Here is a 16,221-nt window from a genome sequence, read left to right as displayed (position 1 = left end):
GTCATCACTGATCTATTCTGTTACATGATGTTGTCCTCAGACCATCATATTAATATGTTGACCTCAAGTCATCACTGATCTATTCTGTTACATGATGTTGTCCTCAGACCATCGTATTAATATGTTGACCTCAAGTCATCACTGGTCTATTCTGTTACATGATGTTGTCCTCAGACCATCATATTAATATGTTGACCTCAAGTCATCACTGATCTATTCTGTTACATGATGTTGTCCTCAGACCATCATATTAATATGTTGACCTCAAGTCATCACTGATCTATTCTGTTACATGATGTTGTCCTCAGACCATCATATTAATATGTTGACCTCAAGTCATCACTGGTTTATTATGTTACATGATGTTGTCCTCAGACCATCATATTAATATGTTGACCTCAAGTCATCACTGATCTATTCTGTTACATGATGTTGTCCTCAGACCATCATATTAATATGTTGACCTCAAGTCATCACTGATTTATTGTTACATGATGTTGTCCTCAGACCATCATATTAATATGTTGACCTCAAGTCATCACTGATTTATTGTTACATGATGTTGTCCTCAGACCATCATATTAATATGTTGACCTCAAGTCATCACTGATTTATTGTTACATGATGTTGTCCTCAGACCATCATATTAATATGTTGACCTCAAGTCATCACTGGTTTATTCTGTTACATGATGTTGTCCTCAGACCATCATATTAATATGTTGACCTCAAGTCATCACTGATCTATTCTGTTACATGATGTTGTCCTCAGACCATCATATTAATATGTTGACCTCAAGTCATCACTGGTTTATTCTGTTACATGATGTTGTCCTCAGACCATCATATTAATATGTTGACCTCAAGTCATCACTGATCTATTCTGTTACATGATGTTGTCCTCAGACCATCATATTAATATGTTGACCTCAAGTCATCACTGGTTTATTCTGTTACATGATGTTGTCCTCAGACCATCATATTAATATGTTGACCTCAAGTCATCACTGATTTATTCTGTTACATGATGTTGTCCTCAGACCATCATATTAATATGTTGACCTCAAGTCATCACTGGTTTATTCTGTTACATGATGTTGTCCTCAGACCATCATATTAATATGTTGACCTCAAGTCATCACTGATTTATTCTGTTACATGATGTTGTCCTCAGACCATCATATTAATATGTTGACCTCAAGTCATCACTGATCTATTCTGTTACATGATGTTGTCCTCAGACCATCATATTAATATGTTGACCTCAAGTCATCACTGGTTTATTCTGTTACATGATGTTGTCCTCAGACCATCATATTAATATGTTGACCTCAAGTCATCACTGATCTATTCTGTTACATGATGTTGTCCTCAGACCATCGTATTAATATGTTGACCTCAAGTCATCACTGGTTTATTCTGTTACATGATGTTGTCCTCAGACCATCATATTAATATGTTGACCTCAAGTCATCACTGATTTATTCTGTTACATGATGTTGTCCTCAGACCATCATATTAATATGTTGACCTCAAGTCATCACTGGTTTATTCTGTTACATGATGTTGTCCTCAGACCATCATATTAATATGTTGACCTCAAGTCATCACTGATCTATTCTGTTACATGATGTTGTCCTCAGACCATCATATTAATATGTTGACCTCAAGTCATCACTGATCTATTCTGTTACATGATGTTGTCCTCAGACCATCATATTAATATGTTGACCTCAAGTCATCACTGTTTTTTTCTGTTACATGATGTTGTCCTCAGACCATCATATTAATATGTTGACCTCAAGTCATCACTGATTTATTGTTACATGATGTTGTCCTCAGACCATCATATTAATATGTTGACCTCAAGTCATCACTGATTTATTCTGTTACATGATGTTGTCCTCAGACCATCATATTAATATGTTGACCTCAAGTCATCACTGATTTATTGTTACATGATGTTGTCCTCAGACCATCATATTAATATGTTGACCTCAAGTCATCACTGATCTATTCTGTTACATGATGTTGTCCTCAGACCATCATATTAATATGTTGACCTCAAGTCATCACTGATCTATTCTGTTACATGATGTTGTCCTCAGACCATCATATTAATATGTTGACCTCAAGTCATCACTGATCTATTCTGTTACATGATGTTGTCCTCAGACCATCATATTAATATGTTGACCTCAAGTCATCACTGGTTTTATTCTGTTACATGATGTTGTCCTCAGACCATCATATTAATATGTTGACCTCAAGTCATCACTGGTTTATTCTGTTACATGATGTTGTCCTCAGACCTTCATATTAATATGTTGACCTCAAGTCATCACTGATCTATTCTGTTACATAATGTTGTCCTCAGACCTTCATATTAATATGTTGACCTCAAGTCATCACTGATCTATTCTGTTACATGATGTTGTCCTCAGACCATCATATTAATATGTTGACCTCAAGTCATCACTGATCTATTCTGTTACATGATAGGTCTTTACATTGATGTTTTTAGCCTAATTTTTGTCTTTTCTTTTTAGGGTTTGTATATCAAATATGGAGGAATTTATAAAGACATCTGTATACAAAGAGGAGAGATTTAAAGGAAACAAAATAGAGACAGATATAACAGTACATGTTTTGGAAAAAGATTTGGATGCTTGTGAATTTATTCAAGAAAGGCTCACTACCATAAACACATCCAAAGATGCCAAATTCAGGAGTGTGAATTCTGCAAGTCTGCAAAATCAGAAAAATGGATATTTCTTGTTCACATGTAAACGTTCTGGAACATGCACACCCCAAAGTCGAAGGGCCAAAGGATGTAAGGCCTATGTTTCCTTTAAAAAGAGGACAGACTGGCTCAACAAACTTGTTATAGTTGAAAGGACTTACAGCATTCATTCAGGACATGACCCAACAAGTCCTTTTGAGGGACACTCAGAAAAAATTAATCAAGAGTTAGTCAAGAATATTCAAGATTTAATATCTCTAGGTGTTAAGCCAGATACAATTCTTTTAAAATCACATGAATGGTCAAAGGAACAAGGGCATACTGATCTCAACAACCGAGCATATTTTGTTACCCCAAAAGACATTGAAAATATTCGGACATGTATGATGCGAAAAAATCAGCAACACAAAGATGATGCCAATAGTACAACACAACTTCTTGAGGGCGCTTTCAGAGACTCTGTTATTTTTTATCAGCCTTATAGTCCACAAACAGATCTTGTCATAGTTTTACAAACACCTTCAATGAGAGACAGTCTTCAAGAATATGGAAGAGATATTGTTTTTATGGATGCAACACATGGCGTCAACCAGTATGGCTTTCCTTTATTTACTTTAGTTGTCAGGGACAGTCATGGTCATGGCATACCCATTGCCTATATCATCTTGGGAAATGAAAAGCAGGCCATGCTTCAACTGGCACTGGAAAAGCTGAAACCAACATTTTCTGTACCTCCAAGGTAATGCAAACATATATAAACAAATTTGTGAACAACTTAATGAATTCTTTTTTTCCCCCTATGAACCAGAACCAACTTGCATTTATTTCTTAACAGCATTCTATGACTAGCCTACAGTAGGTGTTATCTCTATGTTAACTAATGAACCTTATTGTAAAGTGTTACCTTATTTTCATTAGGTGCTTTATGGTTGATAAAGACCAGGCTGAAATCAATGCTATCCGTAAGGTGTTCAACGAGTCAGATGTTCTCCTTTGTTGGTACCATGTAACCCAAGTAAGTACTAAGTTAAGATTGAATGGAGATTGCTTTGATTTTTGCTCATTTTGCAATATAAAGCTATTATTGTTGTGCTAAAATTTCAATCAAAAACAACAGTTAAAATGTTTGGTTACTGGATGACACATAAGGTTTAGTGAGAATATATGAATGGCCTAAAAATGAAGGTAATTTTGTTGTAAATCTTAAACAGTCGTTTGTAACTTAAAGGTGCAAGACTTATTGTCATCCGCTTCCAGTTATTTGTTGGCCAATTTGCCATCAATTGATCACAATAATACTAGCCAAATGCATTTATTAGATTAATTGAAGGTCTCACCAGTTTAAATAAATAATTTTATATTTACCCACCATTTATTACACACAGGCAGTAACTCGTTGGCTGTCAAGATCTGAATCTGGTGTGAGTGGACCTGAAAAGGCAGATTCGAGAGCGCACATTATGCAGTTAATGTCGGAGCTGAAATCCTGTTCCACGGTGTGTTTGTTTTCATTTGTTTTATAGAGCAATTATAGCTTGTAGTGTGACTTTTTTTTTTTTTTTTTTCAATGGTAGCAAGCTATGTATATGTGGTCATGTACCTTGCCACTACCTCTGTAAAAGTTTCCGTTCCATATTACCAGCCCTGCGTGACCCTGTGTTATGTGCACTATAACTACGAAATTTAATTCCGAGATTGAATGGGATATCTTATATAACAGAATAAGATTCTTTATGAATAATAAAAAATATATTTTTATTTTAGCTCTGTCCTGAATAAGATATTTCACATAACAGATCTTTAGATATAGTCCTCAACCCAAAATAATAGCTAAATTTATAATCATTTATAATAATGACCCTGTTCAAAAGTTTACATAAGTACCCTTGCATTTTTTTATGTTATAATATACAAACATTAATTATTTCCTTTCATATAGGCCTAAATGGCTTTAGTATAATCAATCAAGAACATGACATTCCCAGCACACACTAGGGTTGAGGTCTATGTCGAGGATTACCTTTATGACCTATAAATTCAGTTCTTATACTAATAACACAAAACAACATGATTTTGCTTGTCCATTTTTACAGGAACATGAATTCAAGAAAAAAGCTGAGATGTTTCACTGCCAGATTAAGAACTTAAAAGATGTCTGCAAGTACTTTAGGAACCACTGGGAGCCAATTGGTCCTCTGTGGTCTAACTTCGGAAGATGTTATAAGCATGGAGACTCTGAAACAAACAATCTAATAGAACGGTATACATTTTTATGCATGTTCACTTAATAATCATCATAGCTGAAAGTTAGCATGGTGTTTTGAGTATCTTTTAATTTGTTAAAGAGTACATTGTAATTGCTCCAACCTGTTGCTGCTCCTCATTCAACAAACTGATCTCTCTGCTTTTATTTCCTTATAGCTTCTTCCACCGTTTAAAATACCAATTCCTCTGTGGCATCCGGAATCGTAGATTGGATCATTTGATTGATGTGCTATTGAACAAGACTGACAAGTACTTCAACATAATACAGGATTTGCAGTCTGCTGGGAGAGTCTTTAACCCTCTGGAATGTAAAATGGAAGAAATAAAGAAGTCTGCTCAGAGGATGCTAGACAACGGTTGGACCACAGCAGTTACTGCAGCTTCAACAGAAACTTACATATACAATGTTCCATCTGAAAATAATCCACATGTAGTTTACTGTGTATGCCCTGCAGAGCAGTTCTGCAGTTGTCTTGCTGGTACAAGGGGACGTACATGTAAGCATCTCATTTTATTAAGTCTTCTCACTTGTGGTGATGGTGAAACCTTTCCAGATATGGACACACAACTGCAAGCCCATGCCAAGAACTTGATTCAAAATAATAAGTATAGCATTTCTACAAAGCCTAAAAAAACACTAGAGGTTGAAAGCTTATTTGGAAGAGCAGTATCAAAACCATGTATAGTGGCGAATGTATGTGACTGCTGTACTTTCTCATATCATACAAAATGTGCCTGTCTACTACTTGCAAAGGGACTTTTAAATGAGATGAGTGAGACAACATCAAAAAATGCAATTAACATTTCAGTGGAGCCTATACAGGATGAAATTGCAGATGAAGATAGGCGTAGTACAACTATCAGGAAACTGAAAAGCATACTGAAGACTCTACAGACATGGGAGAAAATTCCTGAGGACGTTGCCCATAAAGTCAATGAACTAGAAGTGCAAACAAAGGAAGAAAATATAAATTTTAAAAGATTTGACATAACATCATGTAACAGAATAGATCAGTGATGACTTGAGGTCAACATATTAATATGATGGTCTGAGGACAACATCATGTAACAGAATAAACCAGTGATGACTTGAGGTCAACATATTAATATGATGGTCTGAGGACAACATCATGTAACAGAATAGATCAGTGATGACTTGAGGTCAACATATTAATATGATGGTCTGAGGACAACATCATGTAACAGAATAGATCAGTGATGACTTGAGGTCAACATATTAATATGATGGTCTGAGGACAACATCATGTAACAGAATAAACCAGTGATGACTTGAGGTCAACATATTAATATGATGGTCTGAGGACAACATCATGTATCAATAAATCAGTGATGACTTGAGGTCAACATATTAATATGATGGTCTGAGGACAACATCATGTAACAGAATAAACCAGTGATGACTTGAGGTCAACATATTAATATGATGGTCTGAGGACAACATCATGTAACAGAATAGATCAGTGATGACTTGAGGTCAACATATTAATATGATGGTCTGAGGACAACATCATGTAACAGAATAAACCAGTGATGACTTGAGGTCAACATATTAATATGATGGTCTGAGGACAACATCATGTATCAATAAATCAGTGATGACTTGAGGTCAACATATTAATATGATGGTCTGAGGACAACATCATGTAACAGAATAAACCAGTGATGACTTGAGGTCAACATATTAATATGATGGTCTGAGGACAACATCATGTAACAGAATAGATCAGTGATGACTTGAGGTCAACATATTAATATGATGGTCTGAGGACAACATCATGTAACAGAATAAATCAGTGATGACTTGAGGTCAACATATTAATATGATGGTCTGAGGACAACATCATGTAACAGAATAGATCAGTGATGACTTGAGGTCAACATATTAATATGATGGTCTGAGGACAACATCATGTAACAGAATAGATCAGTGATGACTTGAGGTCAACATATTAATACAATGGTCTGAGGACAACATCATGTAACAGAATAAACCAGTGATGACTTGAGGTCAACATATTAATATGATGGTCTGAGGACAACATCATGTAACAGAATAGATCAGTGATGACTTGAGGTCAACATATTAATATGATGGTCTGAGGACAACATCATGTAACAGAATAAACCAGTGATGACTTGAGGTCAACATATTAATATGATGGTCTGAGGACAACATCATGTAACAGAATAAACCAGTGATGACTTGAGGTCAACATATTAATATGATGGTCTGAGGACAACATCATGTAACAGAATAGATCAGTGATGACTTGAGGTAAACATATATGTAACATCATGTAACAGAATAAATAAGCTAATTCAAACGTTTCTCCCTGGATCTCGCAGCGAATCGCGCACTAAATGGTCAGTGCGACGCGCAAATGATAAGTTAACGTACTATTCTGGGGCACCAGTGCGAGCGCTAACAAACTGTCGCAGCAGCAGAAAAGGAGCTCGCATAAGGTGTAGTAGCTATGCACACTATAATAAATATACAACAGTATTTTCATCTTCTTCTTTTTTGAGTCAAGCGATGCTGATCAATTTTGGCTGGCAACTGCCAATTAACTTAACTCGCCAATCCAAGCTAATTATACTTCGATGGTGGAAAATCATAATCTAAAAACAAATATGAATTTTAACATCATCAGCCGTGGTAGAAGGCACATGTTAATTAATAGAATGTAAAAAGCCGTTGGTCTTACCTTGTAAATTGTGCGCTAATTTGGAAGAGGTGTTTGTTTGTTTTTTTTGGCGGACTCGACGGGGGGCACGCGGTGATGACATCATAAACGTTGATTGGCTGAGGCAGTTGTTGTCCCAGGGTCATCATAAAGGTATTGGTCTCAGGTCAACTCCCACTTGGCAAAATCAGGACGTGCCAAATCCTCCGTGGAGATGACAGATATAATGCAGTGACTGAACATGAGCTAATCTGATTAATATCGACAAACAGAACATACATTATATCAAACATTATTACCATATTATTAGCGTATTTACCATAGACTGTAAAAAAAATTACACTACTTACGCGAACTGATGCCAAATATCGCGATGTGCTCGGAATGAGACTTCTTCAGCGCGATTTCCTACTGATAAAATTCACGTCTGTTTTTGACGCCACAAGTTTCCCATTGAAAGCAACGGAGTTCCAAATTAAGCATAGAGTGACCATGACCATAGGGCGCTTGACCATGCTTCAGTTTTTGACGCCTTGGGAGTGAGAATGGGTTGCAACCGGGTTGTCATTACACACATAATGTAGGCCTACTATAAATAAGCACAATTACTAAAAATGAGTGAAATAATGAATAACTGATTAGCTATACAGCACATATACTGTATACTGTAAGCCTATGTAGCTCTCTTTCTCAAAAGCCAGCACAGGTTGTGCACTTTGTGCCGTAAACTGGATTTATTCTGGGGGAAAGTGCTACTACTTCTCTACGGTCAAGATGAACTGGACACAGAGTCGAGATCACTGTGTGAGTCGAGGAGGACATCTAGTGATCATAAACAGCCAAGCAGAGCAGGTGTGTTCTGCACTTCAACACTTCATTTACAGTATATTAATCCCTTTTTCTTCTGTAACATGATGTATTTCTGACTTAAACAAAAAAGGTAGGCAACGCTTACGCTTACGCTGCGGGAAAGTCTTCTTTCTCGAGATACTGAAGCCAAAAATTATCCTTAATTTTTAATAATCTTGTCAACGCAGTGCGGCAGCATGCAGACCTAGGGCAGGCTGACTAGCGTGCCCATTGGCTGCCCTGCGGCAACTGCAGCAGCCTATCGCTGAGCCCTTGGCGTGACGTCATGTCCAATGAGCGCGCTTGGTGCGCTTCATGCGTCACAGCCCGCCAAAAGGGGTGTGGCTTATCGTATATAAGCGAGGCTCAGAGGCTGCTTCTCTGGTTTCTGTCGCTGAAGCGAGTGAGCTCGTGGCGCGAGCACGGCGGGTTACTCAATACTCGTTCCCTCTTCTAGAGAGAACAGAGGTTACGTTTAGTAACCGATTACGTTCTCTCACGAGAGGTTCTCTCGTATTGCGTAAGTAGCTTACGTTGCGGGAACACCCTTGTCAACGCGGTGCGCGCCCAGCATCCACTGAATGAGTCCCAGGGAGAGCCCGGGGAACGTGATAGCAGGAAGCCGGGCGGCCAATAGAAGGCTAGCGCAGTACACAAGCACATACTAGGGAGCACAGAGCGGCACAGCCGGTCCGAACTGACAATTCCCTGCATAGTGCAGCTCAACCAGTAGAGCTAAATCAACCAACGTAGCCCGCACACTGATAGTGGGCCGGTCTACGCGAGACTTAGGCTGATAAAACTTTCGCCTGCAAGACGGGAACTTCCAGGTTGTAAAATCTAACAAATGTAGAGGGGGAGGCCCAGCCTGCCGCTGTACAAATGTCATGAATGGAAATCCCGCTGGACCACGCCCACGACGAGGCCATGCCTCTGGTGGAGTGAGCTCGAATGCCCAGTGGGCACTGCAGGTCTTTAGACGCATAAGCAGCTGCGATAGCGTCCACTATCCATCTGGACAGGCTGTGTTTCGAGGAGGCGAGACCCTAGGTGCGCCCTCCAAACGAAACAAAAAGCTGCTCCGAGCGTCTGAAAGCGGCAGAGCGTGTTATGTAGTTTCTCAGCGCCCTGACCGGGCAGAGGAGATTACTATCGGCCTCGCTGCCGGAAGTTGGCAGGGCTGAGAGAAATGACCTGCGCTCTGAAGGGAGTGCCCAATATTTTGGGAACGTAACCATGCCTCGGTTTGAGAATAACTTTAGAGTCGTTAGGTCCGAACTCGAGGCACGCAGCGTTAATAGATAACGCGTGAAGGTCTCCCACACGTTTAACTGAAGACAGAGCTATCAGAAAAACAGTTTTGAGCATGAGGTATTTCATATCTACAGTTTCCAAGGGTTCAAAGGGATGCGTTTTCAGGGCCTCCAAGACCAGTGAAAGATCCCACATAGGAACCGAGGGGGGTCGCGGGGGGTTCATCCTCCTGGCTCCTGCGAGTGACGAACACGTTCCTTCCTAATGCGCGGCCCAGCTCTGAGTCAATGAAAGATGAGATGGCCGCAACATAAACTTTGAGCGTGGAGGGGGACCTGCCCGCGTCCAGCAGCTCTTGAAGGAAACACAATACGTGCGATACCCCACATGCTTGTGGATTGAGCCCCTTGGCAGTGCACCATTTGCTAAACACAGACCATTTAGACGTGTAGAGCCGCCTCGTAGAGAGTGCTGAGCCCACACAAGGAGGCGTTCCGCCAGGGTGCAGAGCGTCTTTGATCTGACACCGCCCTGGCGATTCGCATAGGCCACTACCGATGTATTGTCTGTGTATTGATATACTCAACCGTCGAAGGCGAATCTCAGAATGGCCTGTGACGGGGAGTTATCTGGATTTGAAAGTACGCATCCTTCAGATCGAGAGAGATAAACCAGTCTCCTGGGCGAATCTGCGCGAGGATTTGTCTGGTTGTGATCATTTGGAACGGCCGTCTCATGAGGGCTTTGTTCAAATGTCTCAGATCTAAAATAGGTCTTAGCGCTTCGTCCTTCTTGGGTACGAGGAAGTAACGGCTGTAAAAGCCCGACTCGCTCAGAGAAGGATGAACCTGTTCTATAGCCCCTTTGCGCAGCAGCTTCGCTATTTCTGCTTGAAGCAGGCGCGCTGCTTCTAAACTCACTTTCGTCTCCGTCTGCGCTAGAAAGCGTGGGGGGCGATGAGCAAATTGAAGCGAATAGCCATGTTTTATGGTATTCAGCACCCATTCTGACGCGCCCTGAATAGCTTCCCATGCTTTTGCACGTATAGCTAGGGGTCGAATGGTCTCTGGGTTCAGATCGCCGCGCTGCGCGGGATGGGGAACCTGTATCAGAGAGGATGGAGCGGCACACGTGCCGCCGGTGCTCGAATACGGGGGCTGGTAAACAGTGCTGACTGGCTGTACAGCATATGATGGCTCGATCCCTATGGATGGAGCGCGTTTTGCTGCTGAACACCCCTGGCGCGAGAGCGGTGTGGAGGTTATCGTGTCTGAAAGTGAGTGCGCATGCTCGTGAGCGGGCGCAGAGTTTACACTTATAACACGGCCAGTGTTTGGGAGCTTTTGAAGGTCTGTAACCCGAGGTAACTGAGTGGCAGAGCGAGCAGCGGGTAGGTGTGAGCACAGAGTTGTGGGCACATTTACTACACTTAGTACTCGAGCGGCGTGTGTCCGCTTTATGAGAGTGCGCCCTGAGCGCGTTACCATGGGGGCCGTGTTTGTGTGTAGTGGTGAGCACATGGGAGTGGGCACATTTTCTACACTTATGACACCTTCGGCCAGAGCCAGAATGTTTGTGAGCTTTAGAGGATCTGCAACCCGGGGTAACTGTGTGACAGAGCGGGCAGTGGGTAGGTGTGGGCACAGAATTGTGGGCACATTCTCTGCGCTTAGCACTCGAGCGGCGCATGCCCGCTTTATGAGAGTGCGCTCTGTGAGCGTTACCGGGGAGACCGTGTTTGTGTGTAGCAGTGAGCACGTGGGAGTGGGCACATTTTCTACACTTATAACACCATCGGCGTTATAGGAAACTGATAGAGCGAAATGCTTTGGTGGCTCATATGTTTAGACGCTCATAAATACTCAAGCACCATCCTGTGAGCGGGAGGGTGCGAGATGCGGGTTCGCTTTCTGTATGTAAGAAAGCTGGCCGCGAGCTCGGAGAAGCCAGCAGAAAAAAATATTTATCTGCCGCCAGAGCCGGATTTGAACACGGGTCTCTGGCGCAGAAGCCTAATGTTCTGCTACTGAGCCACAGGGGCACACATAAGCTTCCAGTTAGCGCGAGCATATGACAGAGCGTCGTGTTTCGTTTCGCCGTTTGTTTGCAGGCGCGCGTGTATAAAAACAGGCTCGTTTACTGCAGTATTAGTATTTCCAGCCGCCTGAACTTAGAGGGGACTGAGAAATATGTGAGGATTGGAGGTTAGTCCGGTCTAGGCGGGACGAAAACACTCTCTCTTCCTCTTTTCGCCGGTGCTCGTGACGTCCGCTCTGATATCCCTTGAGAACGGCGCAGTTGCGCGGCTCGAACAAAGGGAGAGAGAGCTGGAAGATGTCATCATGTGCTGTGACATCGTTTGTTTGCAGGCGTGCATGTATTAAAACAGATCACATGGCGGTCCCTGTCGCTGAGCGGGGCTCTGGACGAGCCACAGGAATTGTGAGGCATTTTGCAACAAACGCCTCGCGCTCTTTTAGATGCAGTGTGTCGCGGTAGGCGAACACACAAACACACACACAACACAGAGCAGAAAAGGATATAATTCGCCGGATAGCGGAGCAGGCAGGGAAGGCTGAAGGCGGCGAAGACGGCCGGCTTCCTCAGGCTGATATCCTCGGCGTGCTGGTCGCTTGTTTCAACGGCGGCGGCTTCCTCAGAGTCCAGCGATGCGGAGAGCGTCGCTGAAGAGACAGAAATCAGTGAAGCAGCCTCTGAGCCTCGTTTATATACGCTAAGCCACACCCCTTTTGGCGGGTTGTGACGCATGAAGCGCGCCAAGCGCGCTCATTGGACGTGACGTCACGCCAAGGGCTCAGAGATAGGCTGCTGCAGTTGCCGCAGGGCAGCCAATGGGCACGCTAGTCAGTCAAAAAAAACATTATTCCATAAAAAAAAAACATTATTCATTTAGAGTAACATGCCCCGAGTTTTAATTTCACACTGACATTGAATATTAGGCTACACATTTCTCTGCTCCAAACCTTATGTGCATTATAATATATCACAAGACAAAAACATTTTTCATCAGGATTTTCTTACCTCTAAAGTTAAAGTGACGCACTGGATTAGTCTTAATGATTTGGACACTGAGGGATACTGGGTTTGGGTGAACAACTAGCCACTAAATGATTCAGCAGAGTAAAGCACTACATTAATCTTGACAATACAACCTCTGCATTAAAACTAACAATAATTATTCAATAATTAGCAAGTTGCTGCCAAACAGAAGCAATTTGTTTTTTTCGTCCTGCAGATTTTGGCGAGAGAATAAATGAATGAATGAATAAATGAATGAATGAGGAATTTATATAGCGCTTTTCATATGTACTACTGGACACCCAAAGCGCTTTACAATCATGTCGGGGTCCTGTCAAGGTTCATGAATTCACTGACACTTTCTTTCCCTTTGTTGTTGTGTGTGTGCATATGGGCATGGTCAGAGTGATCAGCGGCGCCAGCTGCATCTTATCAGAGGCGCCTATTTATACCCACAGTTTTCGTCTTGTGTTTGTCAGTTGTGGATGTTTCTCGGTGTTGTCTTGTCTCCAGCCTGTCTCCGAGTTCCCCGTGTTTGCACCCTGGATTATGTGGACCAGTTCTGGTCTTTCTGCCTTCTTCCAATGAGGATTATCTTCTAGTTCCTGAGTCGGTTTCAGAGATCATGTTGGACATTCTTCATTCTTAGCATAGCTCGGATGGATCAACAGGAGGAGAACCTGGCCGTTACTGGACGAGCAGTGCAAGCCTTGGTAGCGCAGGTGTCCAAGCTCACCCAAACAGCTTCAACAAAGCGGGTCCCACTGTGCCACCCCCACCACCTGTTTCCCCACTCTTCCAGCATCCAGCCATCAACCGGAGCCACGCCTACCCACTCCTGAATCTTATTCTGGTGAGCCAGGTTTTTGCAGTGCATTTTTGACCAAATGCTCAATGTTTTTTTTCTCTCCAGCCACAAACATTCAGTACTGAGCAGTAAAGGTGGCTTTTGTGCTGACATTGTTGTCGGGGCGTGTGGCTCTGTGGGGAACAGCGGTGTGGGAGAACCAGCATCTGTGCTGTTCCTCGTTCCAGGCACTATCTGAGGAGATGAAGAGTTTTTGATCGGGCGGTCGCGGGACGAGAGGCGGCTCGGCAACTTGCGGATCTCCGCCAAAGTAACTGATCTCTCTCCGATTACTCAATTGAATTTCGCACTCTAACTGCTGAGTGCCACTGGAACGAGGAAGCACAGTGGGACATGTTCCTGCATGGGTTGGCTGACTGCAGGGTTGGGGAGTAACGGAATACATGTAACGGCGTTATGTAATCAGGATACAAAAATCCAGTAACTGTAATCCGTTACAGTTACGTCAAAAAAACGTAGTAATCAGATTATAGTTACATTTTGAAAAAAGGGGGAATACTTTCAGGATTACAATGGTTTAATTTAAAACTAAATAAATAAGTATTTTGGCATAATAACACTATATTAAGCGCTGCTTGATTATACAGTAGTTCCTGGTTCTGTTGCCAGTAATGACTCACGTGTGCCACGCGCTGGTGCATGTGCAAATAACAGCTTTCTACAATCTCCTCAGACGCAGATTGAATCACTGCTGCTAGTAGAAACGATGCTGGCTGCGGGTAAAATCGCTTTTAATTCATGGAAATTCCGCTGCTATTTTGTAGAAATTAGGAGAGTAGCTTTTTTAGTACCCAAAATGTCCTTTCTTAATCTTTTCTCACGTAACGGGATGTTCGCTGTCTAGGTAACGTAGGGGAACTCCCACTGCCAACGCAAGTTCAGTCAGGCAAATTAAGAAAGATCACGGCTTTAGTCAACATGTAGGCCTATTTTAAAATAAACTAATATGTAGATTGTGTAAAAAATTTAAATGTTGTGTTTTTATTTTTTAGTTAAAAATAAGTTAAAAATAAAACAAAATAATCTGTAATACCATACATTAGCCACTAGATGTCTGTATAGCCCTTTACATAAATATATATTCAGGCCTGTGTGTATATTTTGCAAATATTGTACACTGGACCAAATTCTTAATAAATAAACGTTTTTTTTTTTTAAATTTAATAATATTTCTTCTTGCTTGACTTTATTTATATACGTGACCTGAAGTAATCCAAAAGTAATCAGTTACATTACTTTCATATTAAAGTACTTGGATTACGTTACTGAATACTTTTTTTATGAAGTAATTTGTAACTGTAATGGAATACATTTTTAAAGTAACCCTCCCAAGCCTGGCTGACTGTATCCAGAGGGAAATATACACCCTGGATCTTCCCAGAAGCCTTGATGGACTGATTGAGATGGCTCTTCGGGTAGATTCTCATCTACGTCGTCTGGAGCAGCGGACTCGTACGACCTTGCTCCCCGGGAGTTTCAAATGTCCTCAAGCCAGTGGCAGTGATACGGTTAGCCCCGTCTTAGATCACAAACCCATGCAGGTGGGTAGAGCTCGGCTTTCCCGGGAGGAGAGAGAGAGACGGAGATCTAAGGGACTGTGCCTTTACTGTGGGGGAGCTGGCCACTTCCTTAACACCTGTCCCGTAAAAGACCGGGCCCGGCAGTAAGGATGGGGCTACTGTCGGGCGGGATCTCCACAGATAAGACCTCATCTTCTACTCTCCTGAATTCACAGAGTTTACAGAAATCTTGTTCCTGAGTATTGTGATGGGTATATATATCCGGGGTAAGACTGCTATGGGCAACCCTGTCCCACCATTGCCAAGCCTTACTGGACTCGGGGGCTGAAGGTAATTTTATGGACTTAACCTTGGCTCGCAAACTACAGATACCCATCACAATACTCAGGAACAAGATTTCTGTGAATGCACTAAATGGTCAAGAACTCCCCACTATAACCTTCACTACCGGCCTTTTGACACTCATCACATCAGGCAATCAAACTGAGCAGCTCTCGTTTCTTCTTCTGGACTCTTCTCTGGTTCCCATAGTCCTCGGTCATCCCTGGCTCGTGCAGCACAGTCCTAGGGTTGACTGGAGCCACAATTCTGTGTCGTCTTGGAGCACTCAATGTTATGTGTCTTGTCTAGTGTCTGCTTGTTCGTCTGTGTCTGGTTCTGTTTTGCAGGAGTCGTCGGTGAATTTGTCAAATGTGCCCGCAGAGTACCTCGACCTGAAGGAAGTGTTCAGTAAGTCACAGGCTGCTTCTCTTTCTCCACATCGTCCCTATGACTGCTATATATTTATTGCCAGGTACGTCTCCACCTAAGGGCAAATTATATTCTCTTTCTGCTCCTGAGAGGGAGGCCATGGAGAAGTATATTTCTGATTCTTTAGCAACCGGGCTCATCCATTCCTCTTCTCCAACGGGGGCGGGGTTCTTTTTTGTGGGGAAGAAGGATGGCTCTCTGCAACTGTGTATTGACTACCGAAGGCTAA

At 42.1% G+C, this 16,221-nt stretch overlaps 1 protein-coding gene across 1 annotated transcript; it reads left to right on the top strand.

Moving 5' to 3' along the window:
• Positions 1 to 3,667: 3,667 nt before the first annotated feature.
• LOC308697315 (uncharacterized protein) lies at positions 3,668 to 13,737 on the top strand (the record flags this gene model as incomplete). The annotated part of the gene is made up of 5 exons (XM_081376498.1): positions 3,668 to 3,757; positions 4,128 to 4,238; positions 4,836 to 5,002; positions 13,368 to 13,419; positions 13,504 to 13,737. 5 exons carry the CDS (start codon positions 3,668 to 3,670, stop codon positions 13,735 to 13,737), a joined length of 654 nt encoding a protein of 217 aa, XP_081232624.1.
• Between the last annotated feature and the right edge of the window lie 2,484 nt (positions 13,738 to 16,221).

This window comes from Scardinius erythrophthalmus (assembly GCF_964197995.2).
Source record: "Scardinius erythrophthalmus genome assembly, chromosome: 10".
NCBI classification, from domain to species: domain Eukaryota; kingdom Metazoa; phylum Chordata; class Actinopteri; order Cypriniformes; family Leuciscidae; genus Scardinius; species Scardinius erythrophthalmus.
The sequence above is the reverse complement of the archived record's forward strand: the minus strand, read 5'-3'. Positions and strand labels throughout refer to the sequence as shown.